At 44.3% G+C, this 20,096-nt stretch overlaps 9 protein-coding genes across 9 annotated transcripts; 1 reads left to right on the top strand and 8 right to left on the bottom strand.

The window, feature by feature from the left end:
- Positions 1–825: 825 nt before the first annotated feature.
- LOC6609793 (vigilin) lies at positions 826–9,343 on the bottom strand. The gene is made up of 7 exons (XM_002034411.2): positions 9,326–9,343; positions 8,320–8,395; positions 6,125–6,212; positions 5,816–6,066; positions 3,891–5,744; positions 2,442–3,830; positions 826–2,356 (listed from the first exon to the last, which is right to left on the bottom strand). The coding sequence occupies exons 3-7, from the start codon at positions 6,159–6,161 to the stop codon at positions 1,985–1,987; spliced, it is 3,903 nt and encodes a 1,300-aa protein (XP_002034447.1). The 5' UTR covers positions 6,162–6,212; positions 8,320–8,395; positions 9,326–9,343; the 3' UTR covers positions 826–1,984.
- A 513-nt stretch (positions 9,344–9,856) lies between these two features.
- Positions 9,857–11,581, top strand: LOC6609792 (protein immune deficiency). Its single transcript, XM_002034410.2, has 2 exons — positions 9,857–10,628; positions 11,063–11,581. The coding sequence occupies exons 1-2, from the start codon at positions 9,969–9,971 to the stop codon at positions 11,222–11,224; spliced, it is 822 nt and encodes a 273-aa protein (XP_002034446.1). The 5' UTR covers positions 9,857–9,968; the 3' UTR covers positions 11,225–11,581.
- Positions 11,534–12,352, bottom strand: LOC6609791 (glutathione S-transferase 1). The gene has a single exon (XM_002034409.2). The coding sequence runs from the start codon at positions 12,298–12,300 to the stop codon at positions 11,635–11,637; it is 666 nt and encodes a 221-aa protein (XP_002034445.1). The 5' UTR covers positions 12,301–12,352; the 3' UTR covers positions 11,534–11,634.
- Positions 12,353–12,872: 520 nt separating this feature from the next.
- LOC6609790 (glutathione S-transferase 1) lies at positions 12,873–13,750 on the bottom strand. The gene has a single exon (XM_002034408.2). The coding sequence runs from the start codon at positions 13,722–13,724 to the stop codon at positions 13,056–13,058; it is 669 nt and encodes a 222-aa protein (XP_002034444.1). The 5' UTR covers positions 13,725–13,750; the 3' UTR covers positions 12,873–13,055.
- Positions 13,751–13,830: 80 nt separating this feature from the next.
- LOC6609789 (glutathione S-transferase 1) lies at positions 13,831–14,653 on the bottom strand. Its single transcript, XM_002034407.2, has one exon. The coding sequence runs from the start codon at positions 14,623–14,625 to the stop codon at positions 13,954–13,956; it is 672 nt and encodes a 223-aa protein (XP_002034443.1). The 5' UTR covers positions 14,626–14,653; the 3' UTR covers positions 13,831–13,953.
- A 926-nt stretch (positions 14,654–15,579) lies between these two features.
- Positions 15,580–16,329, bottom strand: LOC6609788 (glutathione S-transferase 1). Its single transcript, XM_002034406.2, has one exon. It carries the CDS (start codon positions 16,285–16,287, stop codon positions 15,619–15,621), a length of 669 nt encoding a protein of 222 aa, XP_002034442.1. The 5' UTR covers positions 16,288–16,329; the 3' UTR covers positions 15,580–15,618.
- A 541-nt stretch (positions 16,330–16,870) lies between these two features.
- Positions 16,871–17,696, bottom strand: LOC6609787 (glutathione S-transferase 1). The gene has a single exon (XM_002034405.2). The coding sequence runs from the start codon at positions 17,682–17,684 to the stop codon at positions 17,016–17,018; it is 669 nt and encodes a 222-aa protein (XP_002034441.1). The 5' UTR covers positions 17,685–17,696; the 3' UTR covers positions 16,871–17,015.
- A 348-nt stretch (positions 17,697–18,044) lies between these two features.
- Positions 18,045–18,923, bottom strand: LOC6609786 (glutathione S-transferase 1). Its single transcript, XM_002034404.2, has one exon. The coding sequence runs from the start codon at positions 18,830–18,832 to the stop codon at positions 18,173–18,175; it is 660 nt and encodes a 219-aa protein (XP_002034440.1). The 5' UTR covers positions 18,833–18,923; the 3' UTR covers positions 18,045–18,172.
- A 228-nt stretch (positions 18,924–19,151) lies between these two features.
- Positions 19,152–19,810, bottom strand: LOC6609785 (glutathione S-transferase 1). The gene is made up of 2 exons (XM_032717092.1): positions 19,801–19,810; positions 19,152–19,714 (listed from the first exon to the last, which is right to left on the bottom strand). Exons 1-2 carry the CDS (start codon positions 19,808–19,810, stop codon positions 19,275–19,277), a joined length of 450 nt encoding a protein of 149 aa, XP_032572983.1. The 3' UTR covers positions 19,152–19,274.
- Between the last annotated feature and the right edge of the window lie 286 nt (positions 19,811–20,096).

Below are 20,096 nucleotides of genomic sequence, written 5' to 3'. Positions count from 1 at the left end.
ATGCCACTATCGATAGGTGCTTTCGGCGAAAAATTCCATCTCTCGTGGTCATAATTACACACAACAATTTGATAAAAACACGTAAGTAAATACGTAATGCGTTATAAACGTTACAACAACAGAAGTTGGTAAAATTTTACTCATTAAAACTCTAATTTTCGGTATCGATTGTAACTAAACTTTTTGCCGCTCGGCGAGACACTAAGTTAGTTATCGCCGCTGTGTCACCACTAGGTAGAGCTGCCAGATCGCGCCTTCATTCAAACAGAAAAGTTTCGGTTTAAAACTTTTGTATTTCAAAAGAAATAAGACATACGGTTGTATCTGCTATATCTGGTTTGAAAATTATAGTTAAAAATCAAATCGTTAATGAAAATATCTTGTTTTGCAGACAGCAATTGCCATTTGGCCGTCGTCTCGTACATTTGATTTTGTCCGTTAGTATAGGAAAATATATACATTTTATATAGTTTGTATTTTTTACGTTCTTAGAATTACTAATGCAGTTGTTGTAAATATGTATGTATATTTTTAAAAATTTACAATATCAGGTCTGTTATTCTTGGTGTTATCATACTCTTTTGTTTTTAACAGAAGCAATTAAAATACTTTGCAAACGTGAAACAAAAGAAAAACGTTGCAAAACAAAACAAAAAATTTGTTTACGATTTTTATTGGTTTTATATGGTTTTTTGTTTTTATTGAATACTAATAGTAAAAAATTAATAATTTTTCTTATACTTTGTGTTTCAACTGTCAGATATTGCGCGGTGTAGAGTTGAGAAAACTGAAAAACCATCACCCGATTCTCGTACAAAGTACTGGAAGAGTTCCAAATCTTTTACTTGCTTTTTGACAATTTACACCGCGACGCAAAGAAAATTAGTTAAGTGGAAAACATAAGTCGAAAACAATTTAATATAAATCAAGGGGATTGCACAAAATTAAAATGTCGATACTCATTTTGAAATGTGAACAGAGTCGGTGTTTGTGTGTGTTTTTCGGGTTCTTTATCATGGCTGTGTGTATGGGAGAACGCTAGAGGATTAGGGAGCAGGAGCAGGAGCAGGAGCAGGCGTGCGGGAAATATAGTTAATAAATGTAGGTAAAGTGTATATTTGCTGTTTAAATAAATCGCCATCTCCACTTCCACTCTCGCCCCGCAACGTAAGAAACGTTTTTACAATACAATCAACGTTCATTTAACATTTACTTTCGCATTAATCATAATAATCATCACTTAATTGTGAAGGGGTAAAATTGAAATTCCGAATACGAAAAATATGAGTATGGTGTAATCAAAACGGGGGGAGATAGAAGGTAAATGTAAATAATTAACATTTTATGCTTACAATTCGTACATTCGTTCTTGAACGTGTTTCGCTAATCAGTTTTAATTCAATTAACAAACCATTTTGCTGAACTTTTTGCTTACTTTAAGGGATCTTCAACTAATTAGAATATTATGTGTTGCAATGAAGAATGGTTATATAAAAAGAAATTGGCAATTAAGTGTTTTTTATGTATAAAGTGGCCGGGGTTTGGCCAACACATCGGGGAACGGAACTGGGGGCGTGAGTCAATTTTTCGTTTTCGATTCTCGTATTCTATATGTTGTATAAATGCAATTTCATGTGTGTGAGCATGTGTATGTGTCGTTGTGTGTGACTGTGGGTTTTTGTGTATTTGATCGATCCTGTATCAAATCATACAAAAATAGTCGTTTCTATTAACCTGCACAAATTGCGTTGTAGAAAAGCTCCTGGGAGACAACCTATACCATTATTTTTGACACTAGTTTTCGACTAAAGAGATGTCCGCACGACTTCCGCTGCTCCGCCTCTCACTGCCCGATAATCCAATCCAAGTTCCAGTTCCAGCTTCTGCTCCAGCTCCTGGTCCATCTCCAGCTCCGATCCCCGGCGCACCCCGACGTGTAGTATTGCTGCTACTGCTGGCGATCGGTACACTCGGCCCGATGCACTTAGTTTTTGGGGCCCCACACGGAGGTGATAGGCGTGGAGGCCACCGGAGCCCCGCCAGCAGCGAAGTGCGGGAATTCCTCCTGCGACTGAGTGTTGGGCGCAGTCAGGTCTTTGGCCTGCGTCTGCTTCTCCCACGGTGCGTCTTTGATGACGAATCCGTTCTCGCTGGCACCTCCGGCGTCGGATCCAGAACCCGGACCAGTTAGGAAGGCACCAATTGTTGGCGCTATCGCCGCGTTCTTCACGTGGTCAAGCTCGTAGTCCTCAGCCATGTCGAAGAGCAACTCCTTGACGTTCTCAACATCCTCAATCTTGCCACTGATGGTGATCGAATTGGGGTTGGTTTGGTCAAATGGGAACTTGATGTTCACCTGATTGTATTAAGGGTTTATTGGTTATTACAGAAATTAAATCCATTAAAGCAATATCTTGAATTAAATCTTCAGGGAAACATACCTTATTATCCTCCATGATGGTGCGCAAGGTGCGTCGGCGTGGGCCAATGAGGTGGCGGTGGATGCGTTTATCGATCTCGATAACCTCGCGATGAAGGGTCTCGGGGTCGCCAATAATCTCCAGGATGGCATCGCGAGCTGCCTCCGCGTTGGCCTGGTAGCCGGTGATAGAGATGATGCGATCATTGGGTTCATTCCGCATAGGCAGCGAAATGTTGACGTCGTGATCGGCACGCAGCTTCTTAATCACAGCGCCATGACGACCAATGAGCTTCGGCCGGAACTCTAAATCTACGTCCACATGGAGAACAAAGGAGCGCAGCTCACGATCGGCACTATCAGCCTCGTAGTCCTCAATCATTTTCTCCAGCGCTTCGCGGGCCTCGGCGACACAAGCGGGCGTACCGCAGACCTTGATCACATCCGACTTAAGCTCACTATGTGGCAGCTCTACGTGCACATCGTGCTTGGACATAAACTGACGCACATTGGCACCACGCGGTCCGATGATGGTACGATGGAGGTCGAAAGGCACCGACAACTCCTGCTCGATGGGGATAAGATCAAGCAGAGCCTGCTTGGCGGCCTCGCACTTCTCAATTCTACCCGTGATTCGGATAACATCGCACTGACGAACCGGCTCCTGCTCGGCTTTCTCCTCTACTTCCTGCTCTCCCTCCTGGCCTTCATTCTCGCCTCCATTCTCTCCGCTGCCTCCGTTGGTCAGACCCTCGACGGGTTCGGTGGCATCACGATCAGGGAACTTGATCTGCACATCAAACTCAAAGGTGACTTGTTGAACCTTAAGTCCACGTGCGCCCATGATGGTGCGATGATGACGCTGAGGAATCACCACTTCGATGGTAGTCTGCGCTTCCAGATCGGCGACGATCTCCTCGATGCGCTGGCGGGCCGCTTCTATGCAGTCCTTGGCACCCTTGATCGTCACCTTATCGGAGTTGGTGCCGACACGGGGGAAGGAGATCATCACGCCGCCGCACTCCTCGGAAATGCGGTGCAGGATGAAGCCACGCTTGGCCACGAAGTGCTTGTGGTGCTTGGGATCGACAGAAACCTCACCTTCGGTTACTTCGTCGCACTCCTTGATGATCGCCTCCAGCTGCTCACGGGCCTTCTTTACGCTTTCTTCCTTGCCAATGATGGTGATCACCTCCTTGTCAGTATCCTCGTTTGAGGGGAAGATAATGCGGGCACCAGTGGCATCGCGAATCTTACGGATAGAAGCGCCATTCTTGCCGATCAGGAACTTGTGGTGTTGCTGCTTGGCGCGCACCTCGGCGGTAAAGGAAGCCAGCTGCCGTTCGTTGGCCAGCTCCAACAGCTGAACCTTGGCTTTCTCCACATCGTCCTTGGGACCGCGAATAGTGACCTGAATTTAAATAGGAACCATTAATAACAAGACTCTCTATAGAAATCGTAATACACCAACCTTATCGCTCTTGGAGTCGCTGTTGGGGAACTTGATAGACAAACCACCGCATTCCTCCATGATCGAGGAGATGAGTTTGCCGCCAGTGCCGATGATTGAGTTGTAGTACTTGGGCGGGATTTGCACCTCCTCGGTTACAATGTCGGAAAGCTCGTTCTGAATCTTTTGGATACGTTCCTTGGCCTCGAGCACGTTCTCCTTCTTGCCGGTGATGACGATCACTTCGTTGGTGTCACCCTCAGCAGGCAGATCAATTTTAGTCTGGGTCTCATCGCGGATTTTTTTAATGTTAGCGCCACCCTTGCCGATAACGAACTTGTGGAACTGCTTAAATATGGGCACCTCGATAATGTGCGACGATTCCTGAATCTCCTTGACCAGCTTAAGCAGATCCTTGTGACACTTGTCCACATCCTCCTTGGGACCGCGCAGCTTCACAATATCGGTGTTCTCTTGGGGCGTAGGTATCGTGATTGTAACCTGGCGATAGCGATCCTTCACCTCCCGAATCTTCTCGCCCTTAGCTCCGATAATGGAACGATGGAGACGGCGGTCGATGATCACATCCTTCGATTTTTCGTTTTCCAGTTTGTCGATTTTTTCTTGTAATTCAAGCTGCGCCTGCCGTACTCCCTCCTTGGGACCCTCGATACGAATGTTGTTCTGGCCCTCGCGCTCTTCGATGTTAATGTTAACCTTCAGTTCATCCTTTAGGCGATTTACGTTGGCTCCAGCCTTACCGATGATGTGCTTGTAGTACGAAGGATTAACCGTCATCACCTCGAATGTGAAGTTCTCCTCGTAGTTCTTGATGATTTCGGACAAGTAGGCTACAGCCCTGTCAACGTTCTCGGGATCTCCCTCCAGCTTGATCTTGTCGTCCAGGCAATTCACGTTCACGTTGGGGCAGTCCTCCTCCAGCTGCTTCATGTTGGCCCCCTTGCGACCGATCACATACTTGTGGATCCAGTGTGCCGCATTTATCTCCACAGACTTGACCGAGTTAGACTTTTGGTAGACAACGGTTAGGGCATTTCCCAAAGCCACTTGCGGTCCACGCAGTGTGATCGTCTCCGAGGGGGAGTCATTGGGAGGCATCTCTACAGACACACCGGTCAACTGCAGAATCTCGGCGATGGTGGAGCCCTTGGGACCAATGACATAGCGGTGCTTCGGCTTAGCTACCTCCACACTGACAGTAGAGCACTTCTTTTCCATATCTTTGTAGATAGCCTCCACCTTGGCCTTTGCCGCTGCGACCGCGTCCTTCTCGCCCGAGATGAAGATCTCGTCCTTCTGAACCTGCTGCGGCGGCACGTTGATCCTAGCGCCAGTCTCCTCCTGCAGCTTATTTAGGTTTTCGCTGTAAGGGCCCACAATGAAGGGATGGTAAACTTTGGGCACCGTGATGCGGTCCGACGACTTCTTGTACTGCTCGGCGGACAGCTGACGGATCTCCTGCTCGGCCTGGGCAATACCCTCCTTGGTTCCGGCAATCGTGATGAACTCGCTCTCATCGCCCTGGCTGGGGATGTTAATGCGCGTCGCAGTCACACGCTCGATTTCGCGCAGTCGTTGACCACCCTTGCCGAGGATGACGCGGAAGTGCTCCCGAGGAACGGTCACCTGCCGACTGGCCTGAGTGGAGAAGCCCATAAGAATCTTACGGCGGGCATCGAGCAGCTCGCTCTGCTTGCCCTTAATCAGGAAGGTCAGCGACTGGTTCTTGCCGCTCACAATCTCGATCTGGGCTCCGGTCTCCTTGGTGATCTGCTGGCAAATACGCTTCGACTCGCCTTCGCCGAACTTCTCCGACTCCGTGGACTTGCGCTCCTTGCAGGGAACATGCACAATCTGTTACAAAAAAAATGTAATTCCATAGAATCAGAACTAAATCAATATAGAATGACTTTTTTTGAGCCTACATGAGTTTTTTGGGAGCTCGTCACACGAGCTAGAGTGGAACCGGAAGCTCCGGATTGCGATTGAACCGAGGTGTTGGCCGGCAGGGCCGGAAACAGGTCGTCGTAGCTAAAGGCGGGTGTGGCATTGCCAGTTCCGCCGCTAGTGGTGCTAGTGGGCGTGGCCACCGAAGTGGGCGAGGATGGTTGCTGCTCGTTGGCCACCTGCTCTTGGCCATTAATGAGAGCGATGGGCTGCTGCTCGATGGTAGTTGCTGCAGGATTATTTTGGTTAGTAATTGCTTGATAATATTTAGCCTTCGAAGAACTCACCGTTGCTAGTTTCCTCCATCACTGCTGCTGCTTGCATTACTTAAAAAAAGAGAAAAGTCCTTTTTCGTTCCAAGTCGTTTACAGTACACTGAAATTGAAAAGAAGATATCTAATCAAGTGCATAAAAAAATTTACATCATACTGGACCCTATTAAAGAACCTTGTTTATCAGCCCGCGATAAAGCAAGAAACCAGGAAGGAAAAATTTCCAGGGGATTATCGAAGTGCTGGTCGATCAATCAAAGAACAAATAGTTAAATGGCATTCTTATTTTGGCAAACATGGATTAAAATAGGCCCGTTTAGATTCAGTGTTCATCTCTTTCTGTTGTCAGTCGCCCGCAGACCTACCAAAATCGCCGAAAGTTGATGAGTGCGACCCCCGAAGACCCGCATTTGGCTGCCACCAACTGATAAGGAACTACATACATAAGTACATTCGTACATACATACTTTAGGACCGCTTGGCTACAGTAAACAAATTAGTACAAAGATAATTCATTAGATATGCGGCGTGACTTATGGCCAGGAAATCTAACAAGTGGACTAAGAACAAGTTCAGTTACTATTGCTTTCTTATAAAAACGTCAGAAGTTTTGAAAATCTGCGGATCTGATTGCAATTTTCAATTTCTTCCTAATTTGTGGATGAACTAAATTTCCAACACTACCTTAATATATATTTAATAAAATATCTATTAAGTTAGTTCATAAATAATTAATACTTGTTGCATGCTCCATTTTAAACAGTGCGTGTCCAAATGGGGTGCATGAATCGGATTTTCTGGTGCTGATAAACCGAAATAGAGTCACTTTCAAACGGACTTCCTGCACCACAGCCTTAAACTAAGGCCACGTAGTGTGCTTGGGGATCGGCGAGATGAGTGCTCGACTCGACTCTCCGCTTTTCGGTGGTGATAAGTGGAAGCGGCCAATGGGCCACGCAGGCAGATTCCGGGGCTGAGTGATAACTATCGGCCGTTCTGGCTGATAAGCTCAGTCGCCCGATTGCCACCAAGATATTGTGGTACGTACACACACAAACACACAATGCTACAAGTGCGCTTTCAGAAATTTATGGTGCTATCAGTCGGATTTCGATTGGGTGAAAGGTTGGGCCTGGCGAATGAGAAAGAGAGATCTCAACCGAGGAGCATCAGAGACCATGCACTTGTTCGACCAAAGCTGTTTTCTAAATCAATGCCCAACGAGTTTTCGTAGCCTACATTTTCCTCTCCACCGAAAGAAGAACAAAGATATGGCTGTCTCCTCTCTGTTAGTTGTATCTTTGTATTTGCGGACAGCGGCGTTGGCAGGGTATGTGTAAAGGGGGTTACATACTTTTAAATCATACGGTTTTGTAAATTTCAATGAGAACTTAATACATTTATATTTTACAAATAACAATGACAACTGCAAGTGACACAAGATCATTATCCCTAAAATTTAATAAAAATTTATTTTAATTCATTTTAGAATTAATTTCCAACAAAAAAAAAAAATCACCTAACGACGCCCCTGTCGGTACTCATGAAAAATGTGTCAAATACAGAGACAAGAGCACGAGAGCGACAGGAACTCTGAGAGGAGAGAGCGAGAGCTTGACGAAGTAACTTGACGGAGCAGGGGAGAAGCTCCATATAAAACCGGATGATAGCCGGCAACTACAACAAAACGATCGAGCAGTGCCAGTGGTGTATTGTATGCATGTGAGTGTGATTTGCCTCTGTGCCTGCACATTTCTGTTTCGCTCTTTTTCTTCTTCGGGAATAGGGTTGTGTGTGTGTTGCCACCTTTCGAGAAGGCACAGGTAAAAAAACGAAAACAAGCAACATACCTACATAGCAAATACCATCGTTCATACGTTCGTATGTGACGCCTGCAGCGACGCTGACGTCGACAAATGAAGACAAAGCACAATAACAATGCGCTAAAGTTCAGCTTTAAACAAAAAAAAACTAAAAAATATATATGTACAAATTGGTATGCACATATCGGATGGATTCTTGTTTCTGTAATTTCGATACAAAGATCCCAAAGACCAAAAAAATAAAAGCTTGACGTAGTCAGTTTTAGGCATGGAACCGTTAACTTGGGCAATATTTGTTGTTGTCTTTTTGCTTATTTTTTTGGCAAAACACTTGTGTAAAATGTTAAACTATGCAAATTAACCCTAGGCAAAGGTTGTTCAACTTACGGTACTGTAAAATCCAAAAAATCCGGCCGAGTTTACTCTCCTTTGACCAAATCCAGTTTGATAACTTGGGTGTCTGCTGGAAAAGCCGAAAAACAATTGCTTGAAATTAATGCAATTAGCGGATGCAGAAGATCGGATCGTGGCATCACCAGGATGGATGCCCTACAAAGCATTTGGTCGGTCATTCTGCGTTATGCACAATCCCCAATAGAAAGTCTAATGTTATTTGTCGCAGAGAGCGCGTTGTTGCAGAGAGCACGGGGAAAGGGGGCAACATATGCGGGCCACTTATTGGACAATTGTTTTTGTGGCAGCAGCGGCAGCAAAATTGGAGCAGCGCGTGGGCGTGTTTGTGTGCGTGTGTGTGAGAGAGTATGGAAATGCGGAAATCAGTGCCGTATGCTTTCCAGGTGAAAGGTTGTGTGGATCCTCTTTTCCGGCACGGGGCGGGGCCTTAACTCTGCCTCCCCCTCTCCGAAAATAGGAAAGTTAAAGTAAAAAAAATAAAAGGCAGCACGCGCGCCTTCCAATCGGACAAATATGCTTATATATGCATGAACACACGTATGCACGGGATTTTACGTCCCTCTGTGTGCGTGTGGGTCGTCGACGTCGCCGACATTTGTGACTGTGGGGGTGAGCGCGAGTGCGCCGCCCGTGTGTATTATCAACCATTGAAAAACACGTTGTTTTTCGCCGACCGCACACAAATTTAAAGAAAAATTAGCGGCCCGAATTTTCTTTCATGGTTTTTTTTTAATTCGCCACTACTGCCTCTTCTTCTTCTGCTGGCTCTGACGTCGCCGCCCACCGCTGCCGGCCCTTTATAACTGTAAATCCGTGCACTCTCTTTCGCTCGCCGCAACTTATGCAATTCCGGCTGCAATTATACCGCCGCACGGATCACCGGGCAATGTGAGTTTATTTTCGCACTAGAATCTTGGTAAATTTACACCCAGACTTTCTATTGGAAGGCAGAACGCACGGACGCGGAACTCAACGTTACCGACTCCAAGTAAAATGTGAATGAACATGAGCGAACGTGGCAAATAGAGATGAGCGATACGCCGCAGCGGGTGCAGGGTTGTCACTCTTTCCAATCGCAAGCGCGAACTGTCAAATCGCACTATCGACTTTTGGGTCTAGTACCATAGCTTTCTTTTGGGGATGTTTAAAAATGAATTTAATAAATATTTATTTGTATATAACTAGTAACAATAAAAAAAATATATATAAAAAAAAAAACAAAAACAGAACAAAGAATAACGAACACCAGTTTTTGAAGATGATAATTGCTATTATGGGGTTTTCCATATATGAAAATTAATAAAGATTAAATATAAATGCTTAAATTTTTCCTAATATGCACATAATGATTATAAATTGTAATTGAATTGATTTTTTGAATCAAACGGCAAAGACAAGAAATGCTGCTTAGTTGAATTTCTTAATCAAACTAGAAATTTGTTGTTGTAACTGAAATATCGCTCGATAGCCGTCGGCTCGGAATATCGATAGTAAGGTCCATCCTTGGCCTACCACCACCAATTTGAAAAAGAGCAAAGAAACACAAAGGCAAAAAATTCCCCAATCTGTGGAATTTCCGGAAGCGAGAGCACATTCAAAGCTACCAGTTATCAGCGAGCAGCATGTCGAAGCTCAGGAACCTTTTGCCCACAATCTTTGGCGGGAAGGAGGCACAGAATCCGACACCCGTCGAGGGACGCCTGGAAAAGGACGCAGCTCCCGTGGACGACAACGAACCAGCTAACAACAACAGCGGAGCCCTGGCGCTGCACTTCACCTCTGGCACGCCCACAGCCTCCGCGGATCTGACCGAATCCGTGCTGCGCGAGCTCAGCGACCCAAACTACAATTCAATGGATGTCGTGCAGTCCGCCAATATTCCGGGCACTCTCAGTAACGTCCAGACAAACAACACCATGAACGTACACAGCGCCCAGCAACAGGTGGTCATGAACTTCTCGAATGCCAATAATCTGCACTTCGGCGCCGTCTACAACTTCAATCAGAACTTGAGCGCCTGCAGCTCGCGAAAGGGTAGCACAAGTGCCGCAGAGGAGTCGGTCGCGTCTCCAGACGGTAAGCCGCGGGCAAGTGCGACGCGCAAAACGGTCAGCATTGTAGCCATGATGCAGTCACAAGAGGAGCCGGATGTGCGCCTGCTCGATGTGGTTTCCACGCACTTGGGCGAGGGCTGGAAGCAGGTGATGCGGGATCTTGGCATGTCGGAAGGACAGATCGACCAGGCCATAATCGATCACCAAATGCATGGCAATATCAGAGAGGTAAGGCCCATGAAGCTTAAACTTCTCTTATTTATTGTTGAATTTTAATTCAAGAAGAGAAATCACTTAAAATCATACAAACTCAAATTAGTATGTAAAATAACAGACCGTGCTAAGATGATTGTGACGCATCAGACTAATTTGAATTACTCAATTTAATGACTCAAATACCACTATTACTGTTAGATTTCATTGCTTAAAACGAATGCATTGTTCAATTTAAAAAAAAAAACACAAATAATATAAATTAGCTTACATTATTGTGAGCTATTTATTTTATATAATACTGATAGTGCTTCCACTTGTTTGTCTGATTAGATTGAAAGTTAAAGTGTATAAAATCTAACAACTCTGTACCAGATAATTTTAATGATTTCGAAGAGTTCGAAAAGCAATCATAAAATCTCAACATAACACTTGTTTTGGGTCTACAGGTGATATACCAGCTGTTGCTCCAGTGGATTCGAAGCTCGGAGGACGGTGTGGCCACCGTTGGACGACTTACTACGCTGCTGTGGGAGTCCCAGCATCGCGACTGCGTGCAGCGCATGAAACTGGTTTGGAAGGCCCTCGAGAAGCGCAAGACAGACAACTAGTCAGTGAGTGGAACCTGCTAGCAAAGATTCCAGAACGAAAACGATGCATTCGAAGTGGCCTCTTGATGTCATCCGGATGGTGAAAACTGGAAATGTTTAATCCACCAACTTTTGCTAGATTCAGAACGGCCTTTGACGGACGACATCGAGTGGTAGAGAGATGAGACGATCACGGGATATGTGTGCAATATTCGATTTATAAATCCAACCTATCGAATAAGTGCGTAGAATTGCATTAAGTGTTATTATTGCAGTTTAATCTTTAAGTTGTGATATTCGTATCGAAAAAACAAGAAAATGAAGTTGGTATTTAAAAGCATTTTTGTAATGTTTATACAAATAGAAGCTTTATTGTTACGTATGTAGCGTTTGTAATGTAGCGTTTGTAACCTTTAAGTTAGTGCACACAATTACACAATCTTTGTGATCTTCGAGCTGAACATGTCGATCAACATCTGTGCCCCGTTGCCGTTGAGCGACTGGTAATTGGGCTGTGCGGCCATTCTGTCTAGCCAGCCGTTCAACTTGGGATAGCGCTTGGCATCGATAGCGGCCAATCCCACTAGGCTGGAGACGGAGGAAACTACACTGTGGTCGGCGATGGTTATGCCCGTTCCGCAGAGGTAAGCCTGATTACCGATGAACGCTTCCAGAAAGTCATAGGCCTCGTAGATGGCATCAATCTGGGAACGCGGCACCTCAGTTATGTTCTTGTAGAACAACGGAATGGCAATGTTCCGGATGCAGCCCTGGAATAACACACCCGACTCAAAGTGCAGGCGTTGATCGACGAGTGCGCGCTTGAAGTAATCCTTGGGATACAGGTCATCACTCTTGGCATAGCGCCTAACCAGATAAGCGCAGATGGCGTGACTCTCCCAGATGAACTTGCCATCGTCCTCCAGCACGGGCACCGTGTGCTGCGGATTCTTCAGGCTGAACTCCTTCGTCTTGTGCTCACCGGCCAGCAGGTTAACCAGCCTGTACTCATACTGAAGGCCCAGGGCGTCAAGGGTCAGCTTGCAGGCCCGCACCGGCGGACTGGCCTCTACACCGTACAGTACTAATTTTCCCATCGCTTTCAGGTGCCCGCTCGCCTTGGCTGTTGACTTGAAACTAAACCAGCTCCGACTATCGCAATTACCGATCGGTTGAACGAACAGTTCATTTTATTCCAATTTATATACGCTACTTGGGTATGCCATGCTTTCTCTTTCTTGTCGGTCGTGATAATTAGCTTTCCTTCTGCCTGACATAATATTTATTTGAATATGCCATTTTTAAAGGGGGAAGACAAAACACCTATCTATTATCAGTATTTTCTTTGCTTTTAGGATCGATTAGGTAATCTAATGGACGAGTTCGACTGAGCCACTCCATAAGTTGTTAAGTGTTTTATCAAATGTCTTATCATATTTGTTTGAAATGTGCTGGAAAATTCTTCCACTTGACCTATTTTATCTGTCTTCTTACAACAGAATCATGTTGTGATTTTTAAAACTGTGTATAATCGAAATTATAAGCTAACAATATTTGAAAAATCATTTTCCAATAGTAATTTTTATGACAGAATGACTGAGATATACGATTTCATGCTGATATCATTTTAACGCTGTGGAAGTTTTAAAAAATTGCTTTGGAATATCCGTACTTTTGGATGAGTTTTAATTTTCGTTTATTTTATTAGGGAAATATAAATTTTATTAATGAATAATCTTACCATTGCACTGTCGAAAAAAAATGAGAATAGCCTTGCAATGTTTTAATATTTTAAATCAGCTTAAGGAACACAATTACAATTACAATGCAATTCCATACTAAGAACAAAGTATTAAGTTGAGAAGGTAAAATTGAATTTCTTGAGGAGGGTCACCAAATCCCGGGCACCTTTGCCACATGCCTCCTCGTAATAAGGTAGTTCCTCAATCCTCTTGATCCACGCAGTTATTTTGGCGTATCTTACTAGATCGATGTCCACGAATACCGCCAGTGCGGTAATAGATGTGATGAAGCTAAAGTCCGCGATGGTCAGCTGATCACCGGCAATAAAATCGTATCCGGTGAGAAAAGTCTCTACAAAGTCATAGATCTCTATGACGGCATCGTAACGCTCCTTGGGAATCGTGGTCTGACCGGTGGCGAAGAGCGGCTTGGTAATGCCTCTCAGTCCACTGACAAAGACCACGCCGGACTCGAAGTGCAATCGCTGGTCCACCACAGCACGCTGGAGGAGATCTTTCGGATAAAGTGCGTCACTCTGGCCATACTTGGACACCAGATATGCGCAGATAGCGTGTGAGTCCCAGATGAAATGACCATCGTCCTCCAAAGTGGGCACCGTATGCTGGGGATTCTTTCGCAAGAACTCGGGCGAAAGGGTCTCCTTGGCCAGGGTGTTTATTTTGACGTATTCGTAGGGAATGCCAAGGGCGGCCAAGGTCAGTTTGGCGGCCCGAACTGGAGGACTAGCCTCAGTTCCGTACAAAATCAATTTGGACATTTTGCCCTCAAGAGGTTGGACCTAAAACTAAAAGTAGAAGGCAAAGAGGCACCATATTTATTTGATTTGGAAAGAGAACGTTAAAGAGACACATTTTCGCAAGAGAGTTGATAAAAACCTGTCGAGGTGCTCTTTTGTATTTTTATTTGTATATTTTCTATTTGTTTATTTTGTTTACTGTACGAAATGCTTAAGATTATATTATTTATAAAGCATGTGTATAAATGATTTACTTCGTTGCGAAAGTTAAATTATACTCTCTGACGAAGGACTCAAATATACGAGCTCCATTGCCGTTGGCCTCCTCGTAGTAGGGCAGCTTTTGGAGTCTCTTGATCCAGGCAGCAATACGAGGATATTTGGTCGTGTCCACCTTCACAATAGCTTCCAAAGAGGACACAGTTGAGATGATACTGAAGTCGGCAATGGTAAGATGACTGCCGGCGACGTAGTCATTTCCAGCAAGGAAGGTCTCCAGGAAGTCGTAGACCTCAATAATCGCATCGTAACGCTCCTTGGGAATCGTCGTTAGCTGACCGGCGAAAAGTGGCCTGGTTATGCTTCTCAGTGCGTTAACGAAAATCACCCCGGACTCGAAATGCAATCGCTGATCCACGACAGCACGCTGGAGGAGATCTTTCGGATAGAGACTGTCCGTTTTGCCGTATTTGGACACCAGATAGGCAATGATGGCATGTGAGTCCCAGATGAAATGTCCATCGTCCTCCAACGTGGGCACCGTGTGCTGGGGATTCTTCTTCAGAAACTCCTCAGAGAAGTTCTCCTTGGCCCGAGTGTTTACCTGCACGAATTCGTAGGGAACATCCAGGGCAGCCAAGGTCAATTTGGCGGCACGAACTGGCGGACTTGGCTCCAAACCGTACAGAATCAACTTGGGCATTTTGTCGCTGGGTGGTGTCTCTGCTATTACTAAACGCAAACAGCGAAGAGTCACGATATTTATATGTTTTCGAAAGAGAATTATCAAGAGAAGCGAGAGCAATAGATAAGAAATTCAGTTAGTTATTTTCTCTCCCCTCTTCTGTTGATTTGTGTCCAAGTCAATTTATTTCACCACAAAAATATTCTCTAGAGTTTTCTAAGCAATTCTTTATTGTGACTCTATACACTGTACAAAATATCATGTTTCTAATGTGAAATTGGTCTTCTTGAAAATAGCCACCAGCTGGCGGGCAGGCAATAATGGCATGGGAATCCCAGATGTAGTGACCGTCATCCTCCTGGGTGGGTAACGTATGCTGTGGATTCTTCTCCAGATAGTCCGGCGAAAGTTGGGCACGAGCCACAATGTCAACGTTTACATATTAGTAGGTTAGGTTTAGAGCGTAGGTTTATTGACAAGTCAATAATGATATGTATGAATGTGTATAATATATATTAACTGTATAAACATATATCTTTGTCATACCTAACTGTTTGAGTATTCTCCTACTCTTTTGAGCTCGCTTAACTTTTCTTTTTATGTTTATTTTTAACCTATCCCAACATCTAAAGAAAATAAAACTGATTAAAAGGCTTTTAGCGCGAACATATGAGAGCACTATATGAATCACAAACATAGAACAACAAGTATTCTTTGATAACCGTTTATCATATGTGAAAATGAGTACACAGTACTCGAAGAGAAATGCAAGTCATGCTGACAGAGGCTAATAAAATGGAAAGACCTCGAAAATGTTTGTTGCCGGCAAAAATATATATATGTATGTATAAGTTCTCTGTGTACTTAATACACATTTCATTCTCTTGCTAAATTAATGGGACTTAGTTCTCTTGTTTCCTACAGCGATCTTTCTCTTAAATCTAAAATATGAAGAGATAACAAGCCCCAACAATTATAAGTTCCCAATTTATTTATTATAAATTCAGAACTCTAGGTGGCAAAGGTGAAATTGGTGGACTTTAGAATGGTCTCCAACTCCCGGGCTCCTTTCGCATTGGCCTCCTCGTAGTATGGCAGCTTCTCCAAACGCCTGACCCATTCGATGATCCTGGGATATTTCACCCTATCGATCTCCACGAACGCCACCAGCGAGGTAGTCGACGAGATCAGGCTAAAATCGGCAATGGTGAGCTGATCCCCAGCAATGTAATTATGTCCAGCGAGGAAGGTCTCCACAAAGTCATAGATCTCGACAATGGCATCGTAGCGTTCCTTGGGAATCCTGGTCAGGCCATTAAAGAACAACGGCTTGGTGATGGCCTTAATACCATTGGCGAAAACCACTCCTGTCTCGAAGTGCAGCCGCTGATCCACCACAGCTCGCTGGAGCAGATCTCTGGGATACAGGGCATCCGAATCTGCATACTTGGACACCAGATACGCGATAATGGCATGCGAGTCCCAAATGAAGTGACCATCATCTTCCAGTGTAGGCACCGTGTGCTCTGGATTCTTCTTTAGATAATCCGGAGAAAGCTGCTCCTGACCCGAAATATTAACGTTTACAAACTCATACGGCAGCTGGAGGGCTGCCAGAGTAAGTTTGACGGCACGAACTGGTGGACTGGGATTCACACCATATAGAGTTAACTTGACCATGTTTGCACTCGGAGTTATCGTTCTCTACTGATTCTTGGCATCGAGAACGAAAAAATGTTGTTACCAAATTAAAAGTTAAAGAGAGCATGGCTAAGAGATATTCCTAAGAGAATTTCATTGGTTCATATTGATTGGTCCTTTTAGACTTGATTCGCGTAGAGAGCATCATAGTTTTTAATGAAACTTTAATAATTTGTTTAATTGCAAATTCTGTAGATACTGTTCTGCTTAAATTATGCAATCATTTGATTTGGTCTACCAGTTCGTCGAACGATAATCGAAATTGTTTAAGTACTTTCGTCAAAACAATCTAGAATTGACTCATACAATAAATACTTTCGTGATTGTTGATAACAACCTATCAAGTTGGTTTGCCAAGATTCAAGTAAACATGTTAAAGACCTCGAACAAGTGGATAAGGTATTGAATGTCATGCTTACAATTATTGACAATCACTCAATAATATTGCTGACCGCCAATTATGAATATAGAACTTCTATAGAATACATGGAAAAATATAGGAACTAAACCCCAGGCAAACTAGTAAGTAAACTAGTAAGTAAATAATAGTAGTAACAATACGTTTAAGGGGGTGCTTAGTCTATTTAATTTAATAATTTTAACACAAAACATAGGAAAAGTTTTTTGCTTGCTAATATTAATACTGTCATAGCGATAATTTCCAATTAAAATGTTAAGTCATTTACTGTTGAAACCAAAACTAGTGCTTACGAAACTACGGTGAAGTTTTTGGACCTCAAGAGCTCCACGAACTGGGCAGCTCCTTTGCCATTGGCCTCCTCGTAGTAGGGCAGCTCCTTGAGCCTCTCCAGCCAGGCGGCAATCTTAGGGTACTTGACCTGATCCAGCTCCAGGAAAACACCAATCGAGGCGATCGTCGATACGATGCTGAAATCGGCTATGGTCAGCTGATCACCAGCCATGTAGTCGTGATCATCGAGAAAGGTCTCTACGAAATCATAGACCTGCAGGATGTGATCCACCTGATTGCGGGGCAAGGTGGGCTCGCCGTAGAAGAGCACCGGACGGGTGAGTCTCCTTAGGGCAGACTCGAAAATGACACCCGACTCGAAGTGCATCAATTGGTCCACTTTGGCGCGCTGCAGCAGATCCTTGGGATAGAGCTCATCGCTGGCCGCGTACTTTTCCACCAAATATGCCATAATGGCATGCGAGTCCCAGATGCAGGCATCATCGTCCTGCATCAGCGGCACCGTGTGCTGCGGATTCTTCTTCGAGAAGTCCTCGCTAAAGTTCTCCTTCTCGAACAGATTGACGAACACAAACTCAAAGGGCAGATCCAGTGCCTTCAGGGTGAGCAGACATGCCCGGGTGGGCGGACTGGCGTCCAGGCCGTATAGCGAGATCTTACCCATTCTCCAGCGAACTAACGAATGAGTGGTCAGTACGGTAGCAGGACGAATATATAGCTAACCTGCGGGCCCTGGGAACCTGCCAAGCTGTCAATGGATTTTTAATTAGGTCCGCCCACCCTAACCAACTATACAAGCGGAGTCCCAAAACCCACGGCCCCTGGAAACATATTTCTTGAATTTAAATTATTTACACTTAAATTACGGCAATGAGTTGGCGTAAAAATAGGCAAGCTAGTTCACCTGGCTTAATATTTAAGTTTCGTATTAAACTCTAAAACAGTTTACCGTCATAGCAAAGTTAATAATACCTTATACTCCTTGATTATATCTAGCTTAAAACATTTAACGAAACTTGTGTATTTAATGCATTTTATTGCTGCTTCATCGGTTTTTTTTTCGAGTGTGTACAATGCCAAACGTTTGTCTTTAATTAGCAGATAATTAAAAATTGATGCAGCAACGCACTCGATAATTGTGGGAAATGCTGGTTATAGAAGGGTCAGCTGGTCCTTCAGCAAGTCCACATACTTTCTGGCGCCCACCCCATTGGCTTTCTCGTAGTAGGGCAACTCCTGGAGACGCTCCAACCAGGCGATGACCTTCGGATACTTCTCCGCCTCCAGGGGAACGAAAGCCGGCAGAGATGAGGCCGTGGCAGCACAGCAAAAATCAGCAACGGTCAGAGTGTCCCCGGTTATGTAGGGATTGTCCGCCAGGAAGGTCTCCAAGTGGCCATAGCCATCCCTCACATTGTCGGCCTTCTCACGCGAAATCTCCGTGACATTATTGTAAAAGTAAGGGGCACAGATATTTCGTAGCGCCATGAACAAGGCACTGGCATCGAAGTATAGGCGCTGATCCACCCGTGCCCGCTTCACCAGATCCTTGGGATACAGCTCATCCGTCTGGCCATACTTGCCCACCAGGTAGCAGGCAATGGCATGTGAGTCCCACACAAGCACTCCATTGTCATCCAGCAGCGGAATGGTGTGCTGCGGATTCTTCTTGAGATACTCCTCCTTGCGATGCTCTCCGGCCAGAAGATCAACCTCCTTGAACTCATACTCCAACTCCAGGGCTCGCAAAGTCAGCTGGCAGGATCTGACTGGGGGACTAATGTCCAATCCGTACAGCGCAATATCAGCCATGATCCCAACTCAAACAGTTACTGGTTTCAGGGATTTGTAAAGTGAGTATTTATACCTTTTTAGAGCTTCGAATTGGCTCAAACTCGGTGCATCGGCCACTACTTCCAAAGAAAGAAACCGATCCGTTTGGGACTCCAGTCCAAAGTACGAGAAAATGTTTTCCATTGAGTTTTCTTGAGAAAAAACCTTGAGAGTTTTTTAAACAGCATGCCTTGGTTTTGCGTAAATATATCATATTCCATTTGCAGTAAATCTACACTAAGTCATATTAATGCTTAAATCGTTATTTATGATGAGTAATTGTGTTTAAAAGTACTGCAATAAATAGCAAATATTTGTTTAAAAGATATCATTTCAGATTAAATACAGAGAAATAATACCAAGTTTCAATTAGATAAATATTATAGTTTATTAGGATTTTTATGTAAAAAATAGCTGCTGTTTAGACAATAGTGTATTTTTTGCTCTTGATAAAGTTGGCAACCTGCGACATTCGTGATCCGTTGGCCTCCTCGTAGTAGGGCAACCTCCTGATGCGCTGAATCCAACCCGCCAACTTTGGGTACATGGTGGCATCCACATCACGGAGGAGTATCGTAGATGAAAGCACTGCGATGACGTGGAAATCAGCGATGGTTAGGTACTTTCCAGCCAGAAAGTCATTGCTTTCCAGGAACAAGTCGAGTGTCTTGTAGACCTCATCCAGGGCATCGAATCTAGCCTTGGGTATCTCGGTCTTGCCCTCCCTCAACGGGGCGGTGAGTCCACGACCGGTGGTGGCCAAGGCACTGGAGTCATAGTGCAGCCGCTGGTCCACAATGGCCCGCTTTTGAAGGTCCTTGGGGTAGAGGGTATCATCAAAGACACTAGTTATTCTAGTGTCTTTGGTGGGACTTTATAGCGGGGCAGCTCTCTTAAATTAAGAGAGTTTCGCAGTGAGAGTTTCGCAGTAAACCAAATTAGATGACATCTGCCCATATTTCGCTGCTCTTTTAATAATCAATCTAAGGTGTTTGACATAAGAGAGCTTTATAGACGATTTTTGTTCAAAAGCTCTTACCACCTGCTCTTTCTACATTCTTACAAACAATGCTTAATTATTAGATGTTGTTTATAAGCCAGTAATTACCGCAAGCTAAAGGCAAAGTACTAAACTTATTGACTGTTGTACTGTTGACCTCTTGGTTATTGAACTCTTAGTAATAAGCTAATGACAATCGCTCGAATTAAAAAAATGTACTTTAAAATATTTCTCTGAATATAT

This window comes from Drosophila sechellia, chromosome 2R (genome assembly GCF_004382195.2).
Source record: "Drosophila sechellia strain sech25 chromosome 2R, ASM438219v1, whole genome shotgun sequence".
In the NCBI taxonomy this organism is placed as follows: domain Eukaryota; kingdom Metazoa; phylum Arthropoda; class Insecta; order Diptera; family Drosophilidae; genus Drosophila; species Drosophila sechellia.
Note: the sequence above shows the minus strand (reverse complement) of the source record. Positions and strands in the feature narration are given on the sequence as shown.

Excerpts from the sequence above, each read along its gene's own strand:
- LOC6609788 (XM_002034406.2), bottom strand. The coding sequence starts at position 16,287 with ATGGTCAAGTTAACTCTATATGGTGTGAATCCCAGTCCACCAGTTCGT.
- LOC6609789 (XM_002034407.2), bottom strand. The coding sequence starts at position 14,625 with ATGCCCAAGTTGATTCTGTACGGTTTGGAGCCAAGTCCGCCAGTTCGT.
- LOC6609786 (XM_002034404.2), bottom strand. The coding sequence starts at position 18,832 with ATGGCTGATATTGCGCTGTACGGATTGGACATTAGTCCCCCAGTCAGA.
- LOC6609791 (XM_002034409.2), bottom strand. The coding sequence starts at position 12,300 with ATGGGAAAATTAGTACTGTACGGTGTAGAGGCCAGTCCGCCGGTGCGG.
- LOC6609790 (XM_002034408.2), bottom strand. The coding sequence starts at position 13,724 with ATGTCCAAATTGATTTTGTACGGAACTGAGGCTAGTCCTCCAGTTCGG.
- LOC6609793 (XM_002034411.2), bottom strand. The coding sequence starts at position 6,161 with ATGCAAGCAGCAGCAGTGATGGAGGAAACTAGCAACG. Across the intron at positions 5,745-5,815 it reads CGAGCTCCCAAAAAACTCAT|ATTGTGCATGTTCCCTGCAA; the intron begins GTAGGCTCAAAA and ends TTTTTGTAACAG. Across the intron at positions 2,357-2,441 it reads CCATCATGGAGGATAATAAG|GTGAACATCAAGTTCCCATT; the intron begins GTATGTTTCCCT and ends TAATACAATCAG.
- LOC6609792 (XM_002034410.2), top strand. The coding sequence starts at position 9,969 with ATGTCGAAGCTCAGGAACCTTTTGCCCACAATCTTTGGCGGGAAGGAG. Across the intron at positions 10,629-11,062 it reads TGCATGGCAATATCAGAGAG|GTGATATACCAGCTGTTGCT; the intron begins GTAAGGCCCATG and ends TTGGGTCTACAG.
- LOC6609787 (XM_002034405.2), bottom strand. The coding sequence starts at position 17,684 with ATGGGTAAGATCTCGCTATACGGCCTGGACGCCAGTCCGCCCACCCGG.